We start from the raw sequence: 20,412 nt of genomic DNA, 5'->3' as shown, positions 1-20,412 counted from the left end.
GTCTTGCCGCTCCTCCAAAACCGCCACCAAGACCAACCTCGACCGCAATGGTTCCAACATGAACTCAACATATTCGGAGCAACCTGCATATCGACTCAGAAGAGAAAAGATGAAGAGAAAGACAAAGAGAAAACGAGTTAGAGGGTGAAGAGAGGGGCTCCAGAATCCGCAAAAACTGGACCGTAGATAAAACACTTTTCCGACGAGGAGAGTTTTGAGAGAGAGAGAGAATGAAAAAGATGTTTTTTTGTTGTTGTTTTTTTTGATAGTTTGATGTAACTCTTTTTATTTTATATATTTAATTTATAAATTTTATTTTTTAGAAATGACATCTTTTTAGAATGTTTCATTCCAACCCTACCCCACCGGTACAAATAAAAATTTAAAATTGTAAGAATATATCGTGTTGACGAACGAATGAACGATGATACAAAACGAAATTCTGCTCTTTAGGGGCCTTAGTTTTGAGCTCTATGGGCTTACTCAAAACCCATTACGCCACAATCGGTTTCACCTTCGCTTATGCACCATCACGATAAGCTCCTTTAACCCTTGGTCCGCCTCTTGAAAAGAGCATCGGCTGCTTAGGGTTTTAAGCCGCCGCCATGGAAACGCAGCAGACTCTCAACGTCTCCTGGGACTCCCAACGCAACACGCTATCGAAAACCTCAGATAACGGAAGAGAAAGCAGCTCCGCATCGCCGATCCCAACCGATGTTATAGTGGACATCTTCTCGAGGCTACCGTTGAAATCAATAGCGATATGCCGCTGCGTCTCGAAGCTCTGGGCCTCCGTACTCCGCCTTCCAGATTTCACTGACCTCTTCTTAACCAAATCTTCTACTCGCCCGCAGCTCTTGCACGCGCGCGTAACAAACAGTGAGCTGTTCCTCTTCTCCTCCTCCGCCTCACCGCATCCGGACGAGAACTCGTCTCCTCCTCCTGTAGTCGCCACCCGTCATATGAAGTTGTCGTTTGGTGGTTTCGGTGAGATTAGCTGTGGTCGTCCTGTCTATGGTTTGGTCTTTGTTAAACACGTGCGGGTCTTAGATGGAGAGACGGAGACATCGTTGGCGATTTGTAACCCTAGCACCAGACAAGTCTTGCATTTACCCAAAGTGGAGATGAAGAGGCTTAAGGTGAGGAGCATGTTTGGGTATGATCCGGTTGATAAACAATACAAGGTGCTGTGCATGACAACCGATGGAGGACACCATCAAGTTCTGACATTAGGAGGGTCATGGAGAATGCTCGAGTGTTGCATTCCCCATTATGATTATCCACTACTTAAAGAGATATGCATCGATGGTGTTTTGTATTACAAATCTATTAATCAGTCCACACAGACTTATTTAATAGTTTGCTTTGACGTTAGGTCTGAGAAGTTCAGGCCCATTGAAGCCAAGGGAAGTCTCGGAAGAGCTGTGCTGACTGGGGATATGGTCAACTACGGTGGTAGATTGGGTTTGATTATCTGTGAGGATAACCGAGGAAATGTCGGTGCTATCAATAGAAGAAGCTCAAGGTTTAAGTTGTGGGTTTTAGAAGATGTCGAGAAACAGGAATGGTCTGAGCGTGTATTTGTCTTGCCTGCTGAGTGGAAGAATGTAGTTGGGGAACACAGGTTGAACTTTGTTGGGGTGGCGTCTCGGACCAACGAGATTGTGTTGTCATCGTGGTACCCGATTAACTGTTTCTACCTCTTCTACTTCGATCCTGAGATCGACACTGTTGTGAGAGTTGAAATGCAAGGAGTGGATATGGATGTGTCTAACTATGCTGTACTTCAAACCTTTCTAGACCATGTTGAAGATGTGAAGCTCTATGCATAGTTTCATCAGTTGAAGCTCTGTGTAATGGTTCACTAGTTGGTACTTCATGACTGCTTTCTACTATTCTCATCTATCTTATCATTAGATGCCTATTTTATATGATCAGTTTTTCCATGTAATTCGATAAATGAACTTATCTGTAAAATAAATTGACTGCAGCCATGTCTGAAGATCTTATTCCTAAAAGTAGAAGTAATAGTTTTTAGTACTAAGGAACGCATCTGATTCTCAAATGCTTGTGGCGTGAATGTTTTCTTCAGAAAGCATGTCATGCCTCAACGAAATGATAAATAAATGAAATTATATTGTTCTTTACTTTTAGCTAATGCTTCAAAATACATAACAAACTTTGAATACTACGGTTCCGGTAAGAAGATCTTGTGGCACAAAAAATCACTTGTTTTTAGCTCTACCTCCAGTGGAAATGTATTCTCAGAACTCCTCAGGTTTTTGCTTGACAAGGGGATAGGAGAGATCAATCTATTTGCCTCGAGGAACTGCTAAATCAGTCTGCAAAAAAAGATTATTTGTTTCTTTGGATCGGTTAGTGAAGCAAATTAGAGTAAAACGAGTGAGGCTATTTTGTAATCATGGCTGCTTACACATCGCAAATTAACTATGTGAAGCTGTAACAGTTACAATGTTTATAACGAACAATGCTCGCTATAAATTTTGTATAGATGATGATGCATTTTACCTTTATTTTTGTAGCACGAATATGTATGATTCTTTTTGAAGATCAGTTGAGTTATATGCCAATTTTTGGTCAAGAAATATATGTCATTGCTTTTAAAGTGACTTCCAGGTGAATCACCGACTTTTACTTAAGAAAATCCTCTACTCGCCCGAAGATCTTATACGCTAGGCAAAAAGACGGCAGCTTGTTCTTCTTCTCTTCACAATCCTCTACTCGTCAGTATCCGCCAATCCTCTCATGCATTTCAGTGATTTCGACTTGGATAATTCCTTTAAAATCAGTCGTCTAGTCCATGGCCTTGTCTCTCTAAGATTAAGTTAGATATGGTGCCGGTGCTTTGCAGCCCTAGCACCGGACAAACTTTAGTCGTACCCAAAGTAAATACGTCGAGAGCTGAAGTAAAGTGTTTGCTTGGGTATGGAAAGGTGCATTAGGTGGTTACCTTGATTTCTGCTTGAGACCTTGAATGGCGTTTTGTGTGTGGATTATTAATATATTCCCATTGTTTACTCGAGTGATTAATGGTGGGTTTAGATTATGTTTTTTTCTTGTTGTGATAATAAACTAATTATCTATAAAAGAAATTGACTAGCAGCTTCTTGTGAAGATCATATACCCAAGTGCAAGTAAGAGTTTTCACTATGGAAGGCATCTGATTGTCATATGCTTGTATGATTTCTATCACAACGGCCTCAACGAAATGATAAATAAATCAATGAAATTATATAGTTCTTTACTGTTTAGTTAACACTAAAAATACATGACAAACTCTGAATGCTACTAGTTGTGTGTAATGGAACAATCAATCACTTGTCTTCAGCTCTACCTCAGCGACTTGAGTCCAAAACCAGACGAACAGCTCAAGAACATTATTGCCCAACCAAACTTGAAATGTATTCTTAGAATTTACGCCGGCTCCTCAGTTTTTTGCTTGAGAAGGGGATGGGAGAGATCAATCTATTTGCCTCTAAGAACTGCTCAATCAGTCTGCGAAAATTCATTGTTACTTTGAATCAGAACGTGAAGCAAATCAGAGGAAAAAGACTGAGGCTATTATAATCATTGGTCTATACTTACACATTGCAGATTGACTTTTGTGAAGTTGCCACTTCCCTGTCAGGAAAAGAGTCCTCTAGCCTTAAGCTTAACCATACGTACAGATCCAAAACCTGTTACAAAACCCTATCTAGTTAAATTAACAAAATCCAAACGCCTTTCTCTTGGTTTCAGTTAATGAACAAATAGGAGCAGAAAGTAAATCAAAACCCAATCTATAGATGTTACCTTGTGAATGGATTCAAGTTCTTTGAGCTCTGTAGGTGTTCTGGGAACCTTCACTGTGTCATCTGAAAGTATCTCTCGGAGCTTCACAACGCGTGTTTTCGAGTAGTTTTGAGCAAACTAATGTATTAATAAATAAAAAAAAAAAAGTGAACACACAGTTGTACATGCACAAATTACCATTATTGATTTCTCAAACGTAAAAGACATAACATCTTGTAGTTTCTTTTTTACCTGTGCAAATCCCCGACCAGATATTTCATCATTTATGTCAACTGGACTGCAAAAACATAAACTTTGATCAACCCAAGCTTGTTTCCATTTGAGATCTTACTGAATGCAGGAAAACTATGTTGTTCTTTGCTACTACCTGACCACAAATAGGTACTTGTCTTGCAATTTGAGAGGTAATTCATCAACAAGAGCTGCAGCTTTCTAAAAATCAAGACCAACGCATGTTACACACACACATTATTCTCTTTCTGATATGAGAACAAAAAATAGATCACCACTGAGTTTTACCATCATGTCTTCAACATTAGAGATAAAGTAGTTAGAAGATAACTTTGCATTTTCAACGAAATGTTCCTGCCAAAGTTAATGAAGCCATGGTTTCAGATTCACTCATTAAAAGACCGAGAAACAGCCAGGGGAAAAATGTGTTTCTTACCAAAATCTTGTACAGTCCGAGTTTAGGGTGTGCTTGCGAATATCTAGATAGGAGGTCATACGTTGGAAACAGTCCAGCACGCTGCATGATAGAAGTTTTGTGCAAACTTAGACAATCATAACAGGAAAAAAAAAAGGGAGAGAACTAACCTTAAGGTTATATAATTAAAAAAACTACCTCAATAATAGGTGAAGGAGACTTCAAAGACGAATGAAGCAACGGAAGATCTTCTTTATGCAAACAAGTTACTTCTCCAACAGGAAACTGTGAACGGAATCTGCCAGCTCTCCCTTCAACAGGATCATGAGAACATTAGAAAGGATATCATATGATAGACACTAGAACCTATTCTCCCTTTATTCACTCTCTGAATCAAATAAAGAAGATAAACAAAGAAAAACACTGAAGCAAAACACCAAAGATAGAACCCTAAGGTGAAAGCTATAGCACCCTAAACTTTCCTAAGCCTAAACCCATGTCCTAGACCAATCCTCTCCCTTCCTTTTACTCTCTCAGCTCTCAACAGCCGAGAACATATTACACTTCCAGTCACCAGCCTACTCTAGTACTGCCCTAGACTTGACAAGAACACCTTATTAACATACTATCACATCTTTGGAAGTAGTAAATGGTATTTTTTTTTTGGGAACATACCTGCAATTTGTTTAATCTCAGATACTGTTAGGTCTCTGGTCTCGGTACCATCAAATTTTTCAAGGGTGGAGAAGATAATTCTTGAAATATTCAAATTAAGACCCATGCCAATCGCATCGCTCGCAACAAGCACATCAAAGTCATTGGTCGCGTCGTTAAACCTTGTTGCCTGTAGTTCTTAAAGCATTTTATTTAATACGAGAGAATAATTCAAAATAGGGGAGAAACATATGTGTTCTTAGACCATCCAGTGAAGTCTCAAACCTGCGCTGTACGAGTCTCTGGAGGCAATGAACCATAAACCACAGAGCAAAGATGCTTCCCCGCCTTTTCAATTGTGTTCTGTGGCAAATGTACAAAAAAAAATTGAAGACTACGATAAATATATCAAGGCAAGAGAAGTGTAGATGAAATAACATAAATAACTGCTAACCTTATGCCTATATATATCTTTTCTCGAAAAGGTTACAAGACAATCCCCAGTTTTAATATCGGAAACTGACCGAACTGGAACCTTCAAAGGGACTAATGGTGAGAGCCTCTCATATGTAAGAACCTAAAATACAAGACAAAAGGGGATCAATTCAAGAGATCGTTATTAAGTCAAGAGTGTCTCTAAAATATCACAGTATTTTAAGAGAGTATTCGAGAAGGAAAAGGGCCTCTAGGTACCTCAACATCATCACCAGTTACTTTCAGAATGTCTTCAATAAGAGGAACGACAGCTGGATCACCACATAAATGTAGTTCATTAGCTGCAATCCCGAGTAGAGCACGAGTAAATGAAAACCCCCTTTGTTTACATCCCACCATCTGAAATTAGGGAGAGAAAAGGAGGTGAATAACAACACAAAACAGTTAATTGTCGAATTTCTTCTTCGGCCAAAGGAAAAGCAAGACTAGCCTGAATCTCGTCAATGATGGCACAGTCGTAGACAGAGGTAACATCAGCCATTTCAACAGTGACGGATTTGTGATTAGCACCTTCCACTAACTCTTTCTCTTGTCCGGTGATCAAATCACAAGGAACATTAGCTTTGTTTAAGCGTTTAGCTACCTCCCATGCCAACAATCTTAACGGACCACAATACACACCTTACAAGTGAAAACAAAGCAATCTCAAACAGATCAAGAAATAGTTTAGTAGAACCACCTTCTAATATAGGAGTATAGGACACATACCTGAAGAACTACGCTCAAGTTGCTTGAGGGCATTATATGTTTTGCCACTGTTTGTGGGACCAACATGTAGAATGACTTTGCGCTTCTTCCTCCGAGCAATTGGATACCATGTGTGAGGACAGCTGCAAAATTGACCTGAATATAAATCAATTCCACAACAACAGCAAAAGAGAACCCGGATTCATAGCTATTGGAGAGATAGGATAACATCCAAATATTGAATATTCTTATCAAAACAATGAATCTACAGGAGGTTGTTGTGGTCATACGTGAGATCAGTGAAATCGAAGGATGAGGTAGATCCGGAGCCAGTGAAGTCGTAGTGAGAGGATCCTAAGATCTTTCCGTAGTTCCTAGTGAAGACACCAAATCTCAAAAACTGAGCACACTCAGGTTCCAAGTGAAACCGCCACAAACTTGCCTTATCAGCTGAAACACGAAACCATCATAAGAACACAACACATAACCAATCCAAATCTTGTTTCTAAAAAAGCAAGTGAAGAGGCTACAGAGATAAGTAATAAAATTCGAATCCAAAAGGGTGGAACTTTCTGCTCATCCTTATTATGAACTATGTTAGTAGCTTTTAAACTTCTGAAATTTCTCAGACTCAAAACGATAAACAGAGAAGAAAAATAAAAGGGGTTCGAAGATCCAACCTTGAAGAACACGAGAGATTCCGAAAGGTGAAACCTTTCGAATCCGAAGAAGAGAATACGCCATTTTTATAATTTTTGTTGACAAGGATCAATTGCTCTTTACAGAGGTGGGGGTCAATACAATTCAATAATCATTTTGCAGTCCCTTGAAATAGCAGAGTACAAGCATTGTTAGACCTGATTCTTCTCAGAGGTCGGCGACTCAACAGGAAGCGGCAGAGAGAGATAGAAGGGAAGGAAGCATAACGAGAGGTTGCTTCCAGAAATTCATTACTAATTTAATAATATACCCCTATACTTTTGCTTTACTCTCACTTACATCCCCAAACTTAAGAAAATAGACATTTCAACCCTATCCAGTTTATGTCGAAACTACCCCTAACTATCTTGTAGAATTTATTTACCCGTCTTGTTTGCTTCGGGAGGAAGAGATCTGAAGAAAGATGGAGTGCGTGTTCGGTCTCGTAGGTAATGGATTCGCTATTGTTGCGGCGGACACGTCGGCGGTTCACAGTATCCTTGTACACAAGAACAACGAGGACAAGATCATGGCCCTTGACTCCCACAAGCTCATCGCTGCAAGCGGCGAGCCTGGTGACCGGTAATTATATCCCACTCCTCCTAGGCCTCTCGTATCTGAATACAAGTAGAGATGGAATTGATTTAGGGTTAATTAAAATTGATAATAATAGGGTTCAGTTTACGGAGTATGTACAGAAGAATGTGTCACTGTATCAGTTCCGGAACGGCATCCCTTTGACTACCGCTGCTGCTGCCAACTTCACTCGTGGTGAGCTCGCCACTGCCTTGCGAAAGGTCTCTCCTCTTTTCCTTTACTTTTGAGCTTTGGGGGGAATTAGGTTTTCTAGCTTCTTTGCTGTTTTTATTGAGATTTTAGAATAATTGATTGCTGGAGAAACTTGTAAGTGTTGGAGGTTATTGATTCTTTGGGGTTTTGTTTAACTCTTTTGATACTCTTTTGTTTTGTTTATGTACAATTTGGATTGAAATTTCCCTCTGTCATGCTGTGGTTTTGATGCTTAAATACTTATTCATATGCGCAATCCCCTTGCTTCTCTTGTTTCACTTCCTCATGAGCACGTATAATGTGCTCTATTTAGATAATCAAAGAATTTTAGCAATAACAATTAGACTATTGTTTCTTCTTCTCTGCTTAGATCTCCACGGGTTGGTTGAAGCATCAAAGTTTAAACTCCTAATCGTAATGGCTTTAGAGTAACAATGTTCAAACACCAGGAAGTTTTGTGCACCCTTTTGAATAGGTTTCAAGACTAGCGAGCTTGTTTATTCTGTTTCTGATATATGTGTGACTCGATTGTGAAAATATGCACACCTGATTTGTGATCTTTTTCGCCCATTTTTGTCTTAAGATTGATTCTTGACACTGAAAGAAACTTTGCTAGTTTTCGGCAATGGATCTTCTTGGTTTTCTGGTTTGTTTTGGTTACCTATGAATGGCCTGCATAAACGTTTATCTTTTTTTGAGATTTCTCATTGCTGTTTCTTTCCACTTTCCAGAATCCCTACTCTGTGAACATCCTGATGGCTGGCTACGACAAAGAAGCAGGCGCATCTCTTTACTACATTGACTACATTGCAACTCTTCACAAGGTTGACAAGGGCGCATTCGGTTACGGCTCCTACTTCTCCCTCTCCACTATGGACAGGCACTTCCGCAGTGACATGTCTGTTGAAGAAGCCATCGATTTGGTCGACAAATGCATACTTGAGATCAGGTCGAGGCTGGTCATCGCACCACCAAACTTTGTGATCAAGATCGTCGACAAGGATGGAGCTCGCGAGCACGCTTGGCGTCAGTCTGTGCAAGATGTCACCACTGCTGCTGTCTAAGTCTCTTATGTTTGTTCTTTTTACTAATCTGACATCTGCTTTAATGTTAAACTTGGAAAATTAGTTCTCATATGACTGTTTTAAAACTTTGAATTGAAATATTTTCCTTGCTAAGTTGTGTAAACGTAATCAGATTCTCTCACATCACATAAGCCTCCATTAATGTGTGAATCAGACGGAAACTTAACCAAAAATGTGTTGGTCATCCAGATTAAGCCACTTCCTTAATTTCGTCTTTTTCTACGGCATGAGTTCCTTATTTATTTTTAGTTGCTCTCAAACACTCCAAACACAAACCATTAAAACTCAAAAACCCAATTAAACAAACTTTTGACACAAAAAAATGAAACCTGGAATGTGTTTACTGTTTCTTACAGTTTCAATGGCGGTGATGTCCACGGTTTCTGCTCAATCGACCTGCACAAATGTGCTAATTAGTATGGCGCCATGTCTCGGCTACATCACCGGAAACTCTTCTTCTCCTTCTCAACAATGCTGCAGTCAGTTGGCTCATGTTCTCAGGTCTTCTGGTGAGTGTTTGTGTGAAGTTCTCAAAGGTGGAGGCCCTCATCTTGGGATCAATTTTAATAAAACACAGGCTCTTGCTTTGCCTAAAGCTTGTAATGTTCAAACTCCTCCTGTTAGTCTCTGCAACGGTAATAATAACCTCTGTTTTGAGGGGATCATTTTCTATTAGACTGATCATTTTTTGTCTCTCACGCATCAAGAGGTTGTTATTTTTTAGATGATTCTTCTGTTAAATCGCCTACAGGACCATCCAACACTTCAGGTATAGGGATAACTTGCACATAAAACTAAAGAATTATTGGTTTTCGATAACCTTTGTGGAACCTATAATTTTAACTTATTTTTGACGAACAGAACATGGAAATGGATCAAAAACAGTTCCAGGACATAGGTCAACATCTCGTGGGAGTTCCATCAAGGTCTCATTCTCTCTTCTCGCCGTCCTTTCTGCGGTTTCCTACATCATAAACTACTCCAGATACTGACTTTTTAAATCCACAAAGCTATTGGCCTCTTTGAAGAACATATTGTTTATTAATCTCTACTGAATCTCAGTGTATTATGGTGTTGGGTGATGTATTTTGTGCGCTATAAAGTCTCTACTTTCTTGGGTATATTGGTTTGTAGCTACAAAGAGTGTCTTGTATCTGTTTGATTTATGCAATAAATATTACTTTCTAGGACACTATTTGAAATATAGAACATTCTTGTATAGGCATGGGCATATGAACCGAAAACCCAACCAAAACATCAAATCCAAAACCGAATTGATGTTCGAAAATAACCAAGCAGTTCTTTTATCTCTAGAATGGAACAATCGAAACCGAACATAGAATCGAATGGGTACATGAATATCCCAAATACAATTTATATACCTAAAAGTATTATTTTAGTTCAATATTACCAAATAATTTTAAATTACTACTTATAAATCGAACTATCCAAAAATCAGATTTATCCGAATATTTTTGTCTGAAGTATTTAAAATTATTCAAATTAACCAGAAGAACCGAAATACCTAAATAATTTTTATCTGAAATATTTAAATTTATCTAAACTCTCCGATATTTAATTCGAAAAACGGAAAATCTGTTATTTTATATCCAAAATCATCGAAAAACGTAGCCAAACCAAAACCGATTTAGAACATAAATTTTATCGTATATTAGCAAGTTTCTAACTTTGTTATCCAAACCGAACCAAAAAAAATAACTAAACCAAAACCGAACCAAATTTCTTAAATAATTGAATTTTTCCTATATTTCTAGAACCAAAAAAAAAAACTAAAATCAAACCTGAACTGAACCAAAAAACGAAAGAACAGACCTACTCTCATTTACTTATGCGAATTTTAGTTCATGTATGGAGTATAAATGTGCTTTAAGGCGTGAAGTCTTGAACGATTATTTAGATATTTTCACATGTTTTAGTTGTATAACATGCATTTGAATGTTTGATCTATGTATTTCTTTTATTTTTGATTGTTTTATGTGTGTTATAATCCATTTCTAAAAGTTTAACTGATGGAATTCTTATCAGATTGTTGAGTTCCAAATCCAACACACTGTTTAGTTTCGGAATGATGGTTGTGGTGTTAGCAATATAACACCTAACTAGATTTTGACCCGTGCAACCGCACGGGTGTTTGTTTTCACTTTTCTATACATAAATTATTGTTTTATAACATAAGTGGTATATATTTTTAATGTTAATCATATACATAAATATTTATATAACTATTTCAAATACAATAATTTTATAATTTACATGTTATAATTAATTAATTGTTTAAACCATATGTATTTACCACTTCTTATTATATATTTATCTTATTGTATTTGCATTTAGTTATTAAGCAAATTAATATATTAATGAGAAAATATATTTAAAAATTATTTTGTATTTAATTTATACTAAATTTTGACCCGTCTTTCAAAACTGGATTTCTTTTTACCAATATTAGATAATTTATTATTGTATATATAAAAGTCTAAGATATGTTAATTTTTAGACATGTATTATATAGTTTGTTAATTTTAAGATGTTATATCATCATATTATATTTTAAATAAATAATTTATATTTATGAAAATAAATTTTATAAATTGATCAATTGAATATAATTTTATCATATTTATTTTAGTATAATAATCATATTTTAACATGATCATGACTATAAAGTAGATAAAATAGGATATAATTTATTTATTTTCGTTTTTAAACGATAACTTAAAATACATTAAGGTCTTCTGAATTCGAAGAATAGTTTATTTCTTCTCGCCTTTTCTTCCAGAGTTGTTGTTTCCTCGAATATTTTGTGGATTATTGAATACTGTTGTTTTGTAGGTGCAGATTTTGGATTTCAGGAGCCAGATTTGGATGATCCTACAGAAGATGCGCCAGATTTGATGACCATGAAGACGATCAAGAAGATGATGGTAGAAACGCTGACACCGAAGAAGTTACTTATTTAGATGATGAAGCCTATGCTAGAGCTCTTCAGGGAGCTTAAGAAAGGGAAACGACAGATAGATTGTCTATCTTATCTGGGTTAGCAGATTGTGAGTACACTAATTGCTTCCACTCAGGTTCTCTTTGATTGGCGTTCCAAAATTAGTATGGGGATTTATGTAACTGCTATTTGTTGCAGGTGTTAAAGATCCAGAGGATGAGGATCATACTTCTCAGGTAGGTTCTTACACTACTATTAAACCATTCTTGATCTTAAGCTGGAAAAGTTTTCTTTGGTTGTCACTACGAACCTTTGTGATGTTTGTAAAAATAACTACTATCCAACCCATTTTTTGGTTAGTCATGTGTAGCCAAAGTACAACGTTGTGACATTAAACCTGCCATTGTCTAAGTGACACGTCATACTTGGTTCTATCTATCTACTATCCTTCTGTCATGGCATTAGTTTGTTTTGTTTTCCTGACATTTTGTTTGTAGTTGAGCCAGTCAACCTAATTTTATGCCATGAAAAAAAGCATACATGAGTTCACTGAATCTGTGTAAGACAGTGGTGTCAGCATATCTTGGAGACTGATTCTTGTATGGACACAAACAGAACTATCAGGATTCATATTCAACTTACAACGGTCGAGAAAGCAAGTGGTGGTGGTGGTTGTGCAGAGAATAAAATCAAAAACATTTGCTTCAAGATGTTTAAATAAGGGCAAGCTTTTGGCGAGCGGAAGAGATCACATTTCACCCATGACTTTCATGATCCAACAACCCTAAGTAGATCATGAGATGCTTACACTCATCGATCTTAATTTTCCATCGCATATTGATGAGTGGATCAGTCATTATTATTGTTTCCTCTCTGTTTTGATTTCTTTGCTCAAAATTCACGAATAATTTTGGATCCAAAGATAAAACCAAAGCTTTTCCCCCTTATTTTTCATAATCATATCAAACTTGGTGCTTTAGTTTCTTATTAAACGAGTTATAGAGAAAGAGTTCTATGGGAGAGTTCAATGGTATAAATCAACTAAAAGAACACCATAGACAGAAATCGTTGATTTTATTAACTATCTATTTAGATGGAGCTTTCGGTATGTATTGCTGACCCGAAACCTTATAAGATGATGAGATCACCAAAGAAGAGACTTAAAAGTAAAACTATGAACCACAACATTCCCTTTCATCCTTTTGTGTTGATATATTTAATTTTTTTTTATTTGACAACATATTTTTGATTGTTGTACGTTACAAAAGTGTTAAAGAGTATTTATATTAACAAGATGTGACGACCAAGTTTAATTATAAATCCATATAAATTATATGGGGGCTTTTGGATGAATTATATATCCACCTTCACTTCAAATCTTTGATGAAACAAACTCTTTTCAGATGTAGATCCTTATGATTCATAGATTATCTTGGTGATTAGTTAGAAAGAGTAAAACTTATATTTTCTATTTTAATTTATTATAAATTTTCAGAATCATTATCTGATTTATATGATTTAAATATACCAAATTTAGAATGGTGGTTTACTTAAAAAGTTTGTTCTTTAGTTTGGTTAGTTTCTGTCTTATTTTTAATTTTGTAATGTGTCTCACAAATTGGTTTTGAGAACAATTATATTTTTTGTGGTCAAAATTTTATTCAATTTTCTCCTTATGATTCTGTTTGGTTTAGAAATAATCGGGTTTAAATCACCAGTTTCAACGAGAAACCATGTGAAGAAATTCCACATTCTAAAATTCCGCTGAGATTTGATCAAAACTATCTTCTTTAACCATTTTATATGCACCAATCTAGCTATTCTGATGTATATCAAACCAATATTGAAATTAAATGATTCTTTAGTCAAAACAAAATGTAAATAAGCTATAATTACAATTATTTTACTACAAACTCTATATACGCAAGATAAAAAATATATTTAGATCATAACTAGAGATTATTTTTTAGTTCATCTTGCTCATCATTATATATATGATTTCCATTAATGAAAATATATTAAATGTTGAGTTCAAATCATTTCAAATTTGTAGGAACAAAATAACGAATGATAAAATAATTTAAATTTGCCTACCAAATAATACTTTATAGTTAGTTCAAATATATTCAATTTTCCAACATAAATTTTATTTCAATCGAAATATTAATATATATAATATATTCTGATTCAAATAAAAATAAATTAAATTTAAATAAAACCCTAGGCGTAGACCAGGACAATCCGAACATAATACTAAAACATTTATTTTAACAAACATGATTTCACAAGTTTAGTTAGAAAGGTTATAATATTAGTCATTTTATTAATGTATTGCAACTAATTATTATTGATCATTTTATTTTAAAAATCAGGGGAAAATGATTGATGGAAAATTATCTAATTTGATAGTAGACCAACATGAGGAGATTTTACAGAAAGAAAAAAATTATGAAGTCTCACGGTATCTCTAAACGACAAGAAACCATGCTAATTTTAGGCAATTGCAATTTACAAATTATGCTGATCAGAAAACTAAAATATCTTGATAAAATACATTGAAACAAAATACATTAAGTGAAAAATATAATAACTACCATGCATAATACTTTGTAATTTTTGGCAAAACAAACTAAACAAATTATTACTCATTTGAGCTACAAGAACAATATTTCATCATTTCAATAAGTTAATAGACGTCATTATAAAGCTTCGCAAAAAACAATGTTTACATTAGTTTCCTCTTTTAAATATAACTCTTGCAACAAAAGATTATAGAAAAAACCAAAGAAATTGAAAACAAATTATGTCATTAAAGAGGGGAGGTACGGTCCAGAAGAAAGAACTAAAGATCTAATGAACATAATGAAAATGTCGAGCCAAAACACACCACTTCGACCCCATCGCAAACTAAAGATTATACAGCATCCTGCTTCTTCACCATAAGTTTGATAGAGGTTCTCATTGATCCAATTAAAATAGAATAAATAGCTGACATTTGTGCTAAATATTTGTTATGCTTGGTTTTCTTATTTAATGTTTTATTTGAAATATATATTGTTTTTATATATATTGGTGATCGAATTTGTAACATTGAAAACACTTTTTTTCTCAGTTTCAGTTGATTTGCAAGTATATTTGAATGAACTACTGAGGCCATATATTGCAAACACATTGTTTAAAAGTAAAGGTTCCAAACTGATGTACAAAACTTTAAATGGGGAATAAAAAGAGATCAAAATCTTATACTATAAAGTAGACTTTTTTCTCTCCTTAGGACTTTTGATGACACTTGTCACGCTTTCATTTGTTGAAGATTTTGGGTTTGGGCTTCTAGGAAACATACTGGCCCAATTGTAAGATAGTTTACCAAATCAAGCTTTTTTCTCTCCCTTTTCCGCTTCCTTCTCGCCGACGTAGTTTTTCTCGGCTCTCTCTCTCTCTCTCTGTCAGATGTTTCGGTGGTTCTGTTGTGCTTCTCTATGTTTGTGGTAGAAGCTTTTCTGGTCTGCTCTGGTCTATCTTTGAAGGTCGATGCTCGAGTCTCGCCTCGCCTCGCCTCGCCTCGCCGCTTGGTGGTGGTCCTATGCCGCTGAAGGTTTCTTTTGGCGACTATCCCTACACGACGGCTTCGTCGTTTGCTCTTTAGGGTTCCTGGTCTCCGGTTAGCTCCCGTTTAATTTTAGTTAGGTTTTGTTTCTATTTCAGTTAAGATTACCATTGATTTCGGTTATGTCCGGGTTCATGATTGGAATGGTTTGTAAAGAAAACAAAAACAAATTAGAAAAAGAAAAAATTACTGCAAGCAAAAGTTCAAGTTCGAATGTCCTTATTTCCCACTCCTCTTTCAATTATTCATCATTCAAACACAGTAACAGCTCCATGCCGACCTTCGCTTCAGATTCTCCTCTGTCACTTACTCACTATATATTCGCCGCTCACCCACGGTGACAACGTGCACGCATCAAAATCCACTTTCTGATTTCGAAACTCAAACTTATTTTTCTCCTCTGTATACTATGCCGCTTCCGATCCTTCTTACTTTCTATTTCATCAGTTTCTTGAGTTCTGTTGTCTGTCAATTTAGATAAAAACCTAACCCTTTATGGGTTTTTGATGTTTTATTTTTCATTGCTTGCCTGGATTGCAAACCTTTAACGGGTCGTAAGATTGTGAGCTGACCGTACTCAAATCAAAAGCCAAGCGAATCACATGAGATCTTTCGGTACGAGTCACTACCTATAGCACGACGAATGCTTTTGCTTATAATATCATCAATAAAAGCCTCATATTGGAAACAAATTACAATTATAGATGAAATTGTTGGTATTATCTATCGTTTCAGGCCTGGTTTGCAAACTTTAAAAAGAAAGTTGTTCACTAGATGTGACAAAGAAGTGTTCTGACATCTTGAGTTGTGTTAGAAGCATGAAGGTAGCTCACGATTTATCTGTCACTTTTAAGAGTTTTTCTTTTGGCTTTGCTACAAAGTTGCAATATATGTCTCTTTATTTGGGTTGAAGAGTCGCAGAGTATGATGTACAAGTTATTGGAATATCAAGAGTCGATAATGAGATTTTATGACATTATTTTGGTAGCCCAAATCAATAAGCTGCTTACCTTTGGTTGTCCCACTTCAACTTTATTGTTGAGAAAAATTACTAACCGCATAAGATGATGAGGTTAAGTTCCCATAAATCAAATAAACATACGTCAAAATATTACAATAATTATAATGGACAATGTAAGAACAAATATTTGACAGAAAATTGAAACAAAACTACTTTAAAATATAAAAAAAAACTCAAACGATTAATTCTAAAAATAAACAACAATCCTTAATCCTTATATATAAAAATAAGAAGAATATATGAACAAAACTTCATTACACACGTTTAAATTCATATTAGTCTTTAAAATAAAATTTCAAATGCCGTTTTTTTCTATATACTGTCCATATGGTACTTAACAGTATAAATATATTTTCTAAATAAAACATCAACTTTACTTTATGTTTAAATTTCAACTAAATAAACTTTGTTACGATTACCGGCTTTTTATTTTATTTTTATTGAATTGATTAGTCACAAGTACTTATGCTATTCCACTTTGAAATAAGTAACTTCAAAACAAAGTAATACACTAGGTCGCTAACCACTATCAAATGAATCCAAAAAATATCATTTTCTTTTAACATGGTTTTATTTTCATATTTTTGAATATATTTTCTTTAGTAAGGCCATAAAATGAATTGTAAATTTATGTAAGAATAAAACATACGAACTTATGCGCCGGAATACCACTAGTATAGGATATGCTTCTCTTTTAGACATGTTATTCTTCAAAAGAGTCCATTGAGTTCCAGGTGTAGCGCCGAGAGACTTCTATAATACTTTTTCAACCTTAACCCATTTTTCCCATGTGATGATAACTATAATGCTATGAATAGATATCTATGATGACGAAGTTATAGACGCACATTTATATATAGCAGAATCTTGACGATAGTTAGTGGCAAGAGTCAAACAAACGTCTGGCTAGAGACACCAAAACAAAAATGGTAACGGAAATGAACTAACACCTACTTATTCATTATAATCAAAGCTTGTCTGCCCATAAAATTCCCATTTTGAACTGATGTCGACATAATCTGTAACGAGAAAATTTCACTCATGCACATGCGCCATGCCAAACATTTCAGACTGATGCTTAAAGTCTAGTGATTCTGCAACATCTACAAAACCTATAATATTTGATAATAGATCTTGTGAGTATTGATCCTCGACCAGTAAAGTCGGTCCAACTTCTGAGAACGTAAACGGTGTACATCTTCCTAGGGTGTTGATTTGAGTTTCTGCTTTTTAAGGCCACCATTACACTGCAGATCCTTCCCAGGTGGGACTCAAACTAGAAGGTTTTAGAACAACACAACCACTTTACTGGATCGTTGAACATGTCACTAGACCATAACCCACATATTATGAATTCATAACTTTAATTTGAAAGTTTCGACTATTTATTTATATGAGCAACATATGAAGATCAAATAATTGAAGAGTGGAGCCCTGAGCCCGACCACCTTTGCCTCCATTTCCACAAATGAGAATCCCATGTCCCTTAGAACATGGAGCGCTAGTTATTGCATTTGATCTTTGTCCTCCCTAATCTTATTTCTTTCAAATCATCATTTACTTACATAAAACTTCAACTTTGTGGCACTCTCGCAATAATCATTTACTTCCACGTGGACTAAAACACCTCAAACATATCTGCCAATTGTCACAACCTATAAGTTAGTTGGTCCACCGTATAAACCTTGAAATCGAGGAATTATAGGTGCTTTAATTGAAATTGGATTGTTGTAATTAACTAACTTTTTGACGTGTTATTAACTAACTTATGTTTCAATATTCAAAGATAATATAACTCCAAGGTGTGATAATGCATTTGCTCTTGTTCTCAACTTTTCTAGAATATAATATTAATGTTCCCAAGTCTAGGGCCAACATACAAGTCCCACCATGCAAACATGTATATTATAATGTCTATATAACTGACAATAAGCGATGGTGTTCAATATTCACATATCCACAAAGCATTCCATCGTCAATCTATCCTCAAGATTAGAGAATCATATATTCAAAAACTGTTAAATTTTTTATCGTTCTTTCATCTTTTAAAATATAAGTTACTACATAACAGTTTTGGAGCCATATATATAGATTGGTCAGAAATGGAGATCAAATCGGTGGCGTGCGAGTGTTGCGGCTTAACGGAAGATTGTACACCAAACTACATTAATAAGGTCAAAGCTAATTTTGCCGGAAAATGGCTTTGTGGGCTTTGCTCCGAGGCGGTGAGTGACGAATTCAGCCGTGATCGGAAGATGACGACGGTGGAGGAAGCTGTCAACGCCCACGTTTCGTTTTGTAGTAAGTTTAAAGCCAACCCGGCAGAACTCGTTGCAGACGGCATGAGGCAGATGCTACGTAGGAGGTCCGGTGAGTTGTTGCCGGCGAAGTCCAAGAAGTTTGGAAGATCTAAAACCACTTAGTTGCGTTTACACATCTTTTTCCCTCGTTACTTTCTTCGCTTTTATAGTATTGGCCAATGTACAATATAATAAAATATAAAATCATCACACTCAAAATAACTATTCGGATATTGTTAATTATAACTTTAAAATATAAACACAAATACTGGAGTACCATTTGACAAGAACATAGAATATATATTTCATTGGTTCAAACACACAAATAGTGACATGCAATGTTATTGAACCTGAATCTAGAAAGCGAACCAGAAACATCTTCCAAGTCACCGATTACTGGATCGACCAATCCGACCGTTGATTAATAGATTAATAAACTTATATATTCTATCATTCTATGAATTTAGAAAAACAAATCTTGATGACTTGAAAATAAGAACAGCTGAACAGGGGAGGAGGGAAGATACAAGGAAAACAAAAAACAATGAAAACACGTGAAGAGATGGTGAAACAAGGACTTCTCAAAAGTCAATGTTTGCTCACATTTTTCACTTTTAAACTCCTTTTCGACCTCTCCACACTGTAACTTTAAAATTCTGCAATAGAATTTAGTACTAGAGCTTGATCCGCACACCCGCGCAGGTATTTATTTTTAGTTTGCAAAAAAAAATATTTATCTTATATAAATGGTAATATATGTTTTTAAAATTTATATATATATATATAATAATTATTTAATATATTTCTAAACACAACCATTTTACAATTTATAATGAATAATTTTATTTTATTTTTTGATCCGTCAACTGTTACAACCCTATTTTTAAAATATAACTCGTGTGTTCGTGCAAATGTATTTTTTATGGATCAATATTTTAATGTAAAAGAAAATGATTATCTATTTTTATATTTGATTTATACGATTAAATAATTCAATATATTATTTAAAATTTTGTGTTTTATATTATGTATTTTTATAACACTTTTATGTTTTTTAGACGTAGTTAATATACCAAAATAAAAAATAACTATCCCGTAATAATAAAATCTTGTTATAATTTTGACATTGATTAAGTATAATTTATTGTTTACCCAGATTATAGAAAACATTTTTTAAATAAATAAACATAATTTGTTATACTTTATTTTAGGAAAATGCATTAATTAAACTATAAAAGACAAGAATAGTAAAAGGTAGGTAAATTTATTACTTCAGTGGCATTCAAATGTAAATAACTTTGAAAACTAAGGGGCAATTTATATTGGTACTTCTCTTTTAATAATAGAGATTTATGACTTTTTTATGCTAATGTATGTGATATAACCGTACGAATTAAATAAAAAAGATATTCTTACAACAATAGATTTTTCCTAAAACTTAATAAATAATGGCTTAGAAAATAAAAATGCTACAACCATTTTTTTAGCTTAAAAAACACAAAATAAGAGGGAAATTTGGCATTCATGTCCATAAGACCATCTTTATCGGTAGTTTCTAATAGGGGTTTTAGAGAAAAAGTTAATGGTGAGCCCCACATATCACCATAAAACTGGTGACAAAAGTGATCAAATAAAGATCGGTTTTATGTACTGTTCG

General features: G+C 34.9%; 5 protein-coding genes and 1 long non-coding RNA gene across 7 annotated transcripts; 5 read left to right on the top strand and 1 right to left on the bottom strand.

Annotated features, from left to right (window-relative positions):
* Nucleotides 1-605: 605 nt before the first annotated feature.
* LOC106369201 (F-box protein DOR) lies at nt 606-1,832 on the top strand. Its single transcript, XM_013809313.3, has one exon. The coding sequence runs from the start codon at nt 606-608 to the stop codon at nt 1,830-1,832; it is 1,227 nt and encodes a 408-aa protein (XP_013664767.2).
* A 1,398-nt stretch (nt 1,833-3,230) lies between these two features.
* Nucleotides 3,231-7,274, bottom strand: LOC106369203 (DExH-box ATP-dependent RNA helicase DExH16, mitochondrial). Its single transcript, XM_013809314.3, has 16 exons — nt 6,976-7,274; nt 6,586-6,745; nt 6,317-6,438; nt 6,039-6,229; nt 5,807-5,947; nt 5,568-5,690; nt 5,399-5,476; nt 5,135-5,303; nt 4,658-4,770; nt 4,481-4,561; nt 4,333-4,398; nt 4,181-4,245; nt 4,045-4,090; nt 3,814-3,930; nt 3,607-3,698; nt 3,231-3,516 (listed from the first exon to the last, which is right to left on the bottom strand). The coding sequence occupies exons 1-16, from the start codon at nt 7,037-7,039 to the stop codon at nt 3,429-3,431; spliced, it is 1,716 nt and encodes a 571-aa protein (XP_013664768.1). The 5' UTR covers nt 7,040-7,274; the 3' UTR covers nt 3,231-3,428.
* A 61-nt stretch (nt 7,275-7,335) lies between these two features.
* On the top strand, nt 7,336-8,961 carry LOC106369204 (proteasome subunit beta type-2-A). The gene is made up of 3 exons (XM_013809315.3): nt 7,336-7,576; nt 7,668-7,791; nt 8,515-8,961. The coding sequence occupies exons 1-3, from the start codon at nt 7,419-7,421 to the stop codon at nt 8,845-8,847; spliced, it is 615 nt and encodes a 204-aa protein (XP_013664769.1). The 5' UTR covers nt 7,336-7,418; the 3' UTR covers nt 8,848-8,961.
* Nucleotides 8,962-9,119: 158 nt separating this feature from the next.
* On the top strand, nt 9,120-10,058 carry LOC106363848 (non-specific lipid transfer protein GPI-anchored 26-like). Of its 2 annotated transcripts, none has more exons than XM_022718803.2 (3): nt 9,120-9,503; nt 9,620-9,637; nt 9,730-10,058. In XM_022718803.2, exons 1-3 carry the CDS (start codon nt 9,191-9,193, stop codon nt 9,858-9,860), a joined length of 462 nt encoding a protein of 153 aa, XP_022574524.2. In that variant the 5' UTR covers nt 9,120-9,190; the 3' UTR covers nt 9,861-10,058. The 2 variants fall into 2 exon arrangements, with proteins under 2 accessions (XP_022574524.2, XP_022574523.2); XM_022718802.2 differs by having other exon boundaries at nt 9,121-9,503; nt 9,593-9,637.
* Nucleotides 10,059-11,602: 1,544 nt separating this feature from the next.
* Nucleotides 11,603-13,479, top strand: LOC106365387. The gene is made up of 3 exons (XR_001273478.3): nt 11,603-11,936; nt 12,026-12,063; nt 12,443-13,479. It is a non-coding gene; the product is annotated as an uncharacterized LOC106365387 (long non-coding RNA).
* Nucleotides 13,480-15,871: 2,392 nt separating this feature from the next.
* LOC125605181 lies at nt 15,872-18,980 on the top strand. Its single transcript, XM_048775150.1, has one exon. It carries the CDS (start codon nt 18,558-18,560, stop codon nt 18,876-18,878), a length of 321 nt encoding a protein of 106 aa, XP_048631107.1. The 5' UTR covers nt 15,872-18,557; the 3' UTR covers nt 18,879-18,980.
* The last annotated feature ends 1,432 nt before the right edge of the window (nt 18,981-20,412 follow it).

Source organism: Brassica napus, chromosome A1 (assembly GCF_020379485.1).
Source record: "Brassica napus cultivar Da-Ae chromosome A1, Da-Ae, whole genome shotgun sequence".
In the NCBI taxonomy this organism is placed as follows: Eukaryota; Viridiplantae; Streptophyta; class Magnoliopsida; order Brassicales; family Brassicaceae; genus Brassica; species Brassica napus.
The sequence above is the reverse complement of the archived record's forward strand: the minus strand, read 5'-3'. Positions and strand labels throughout refer to the sequence as shown.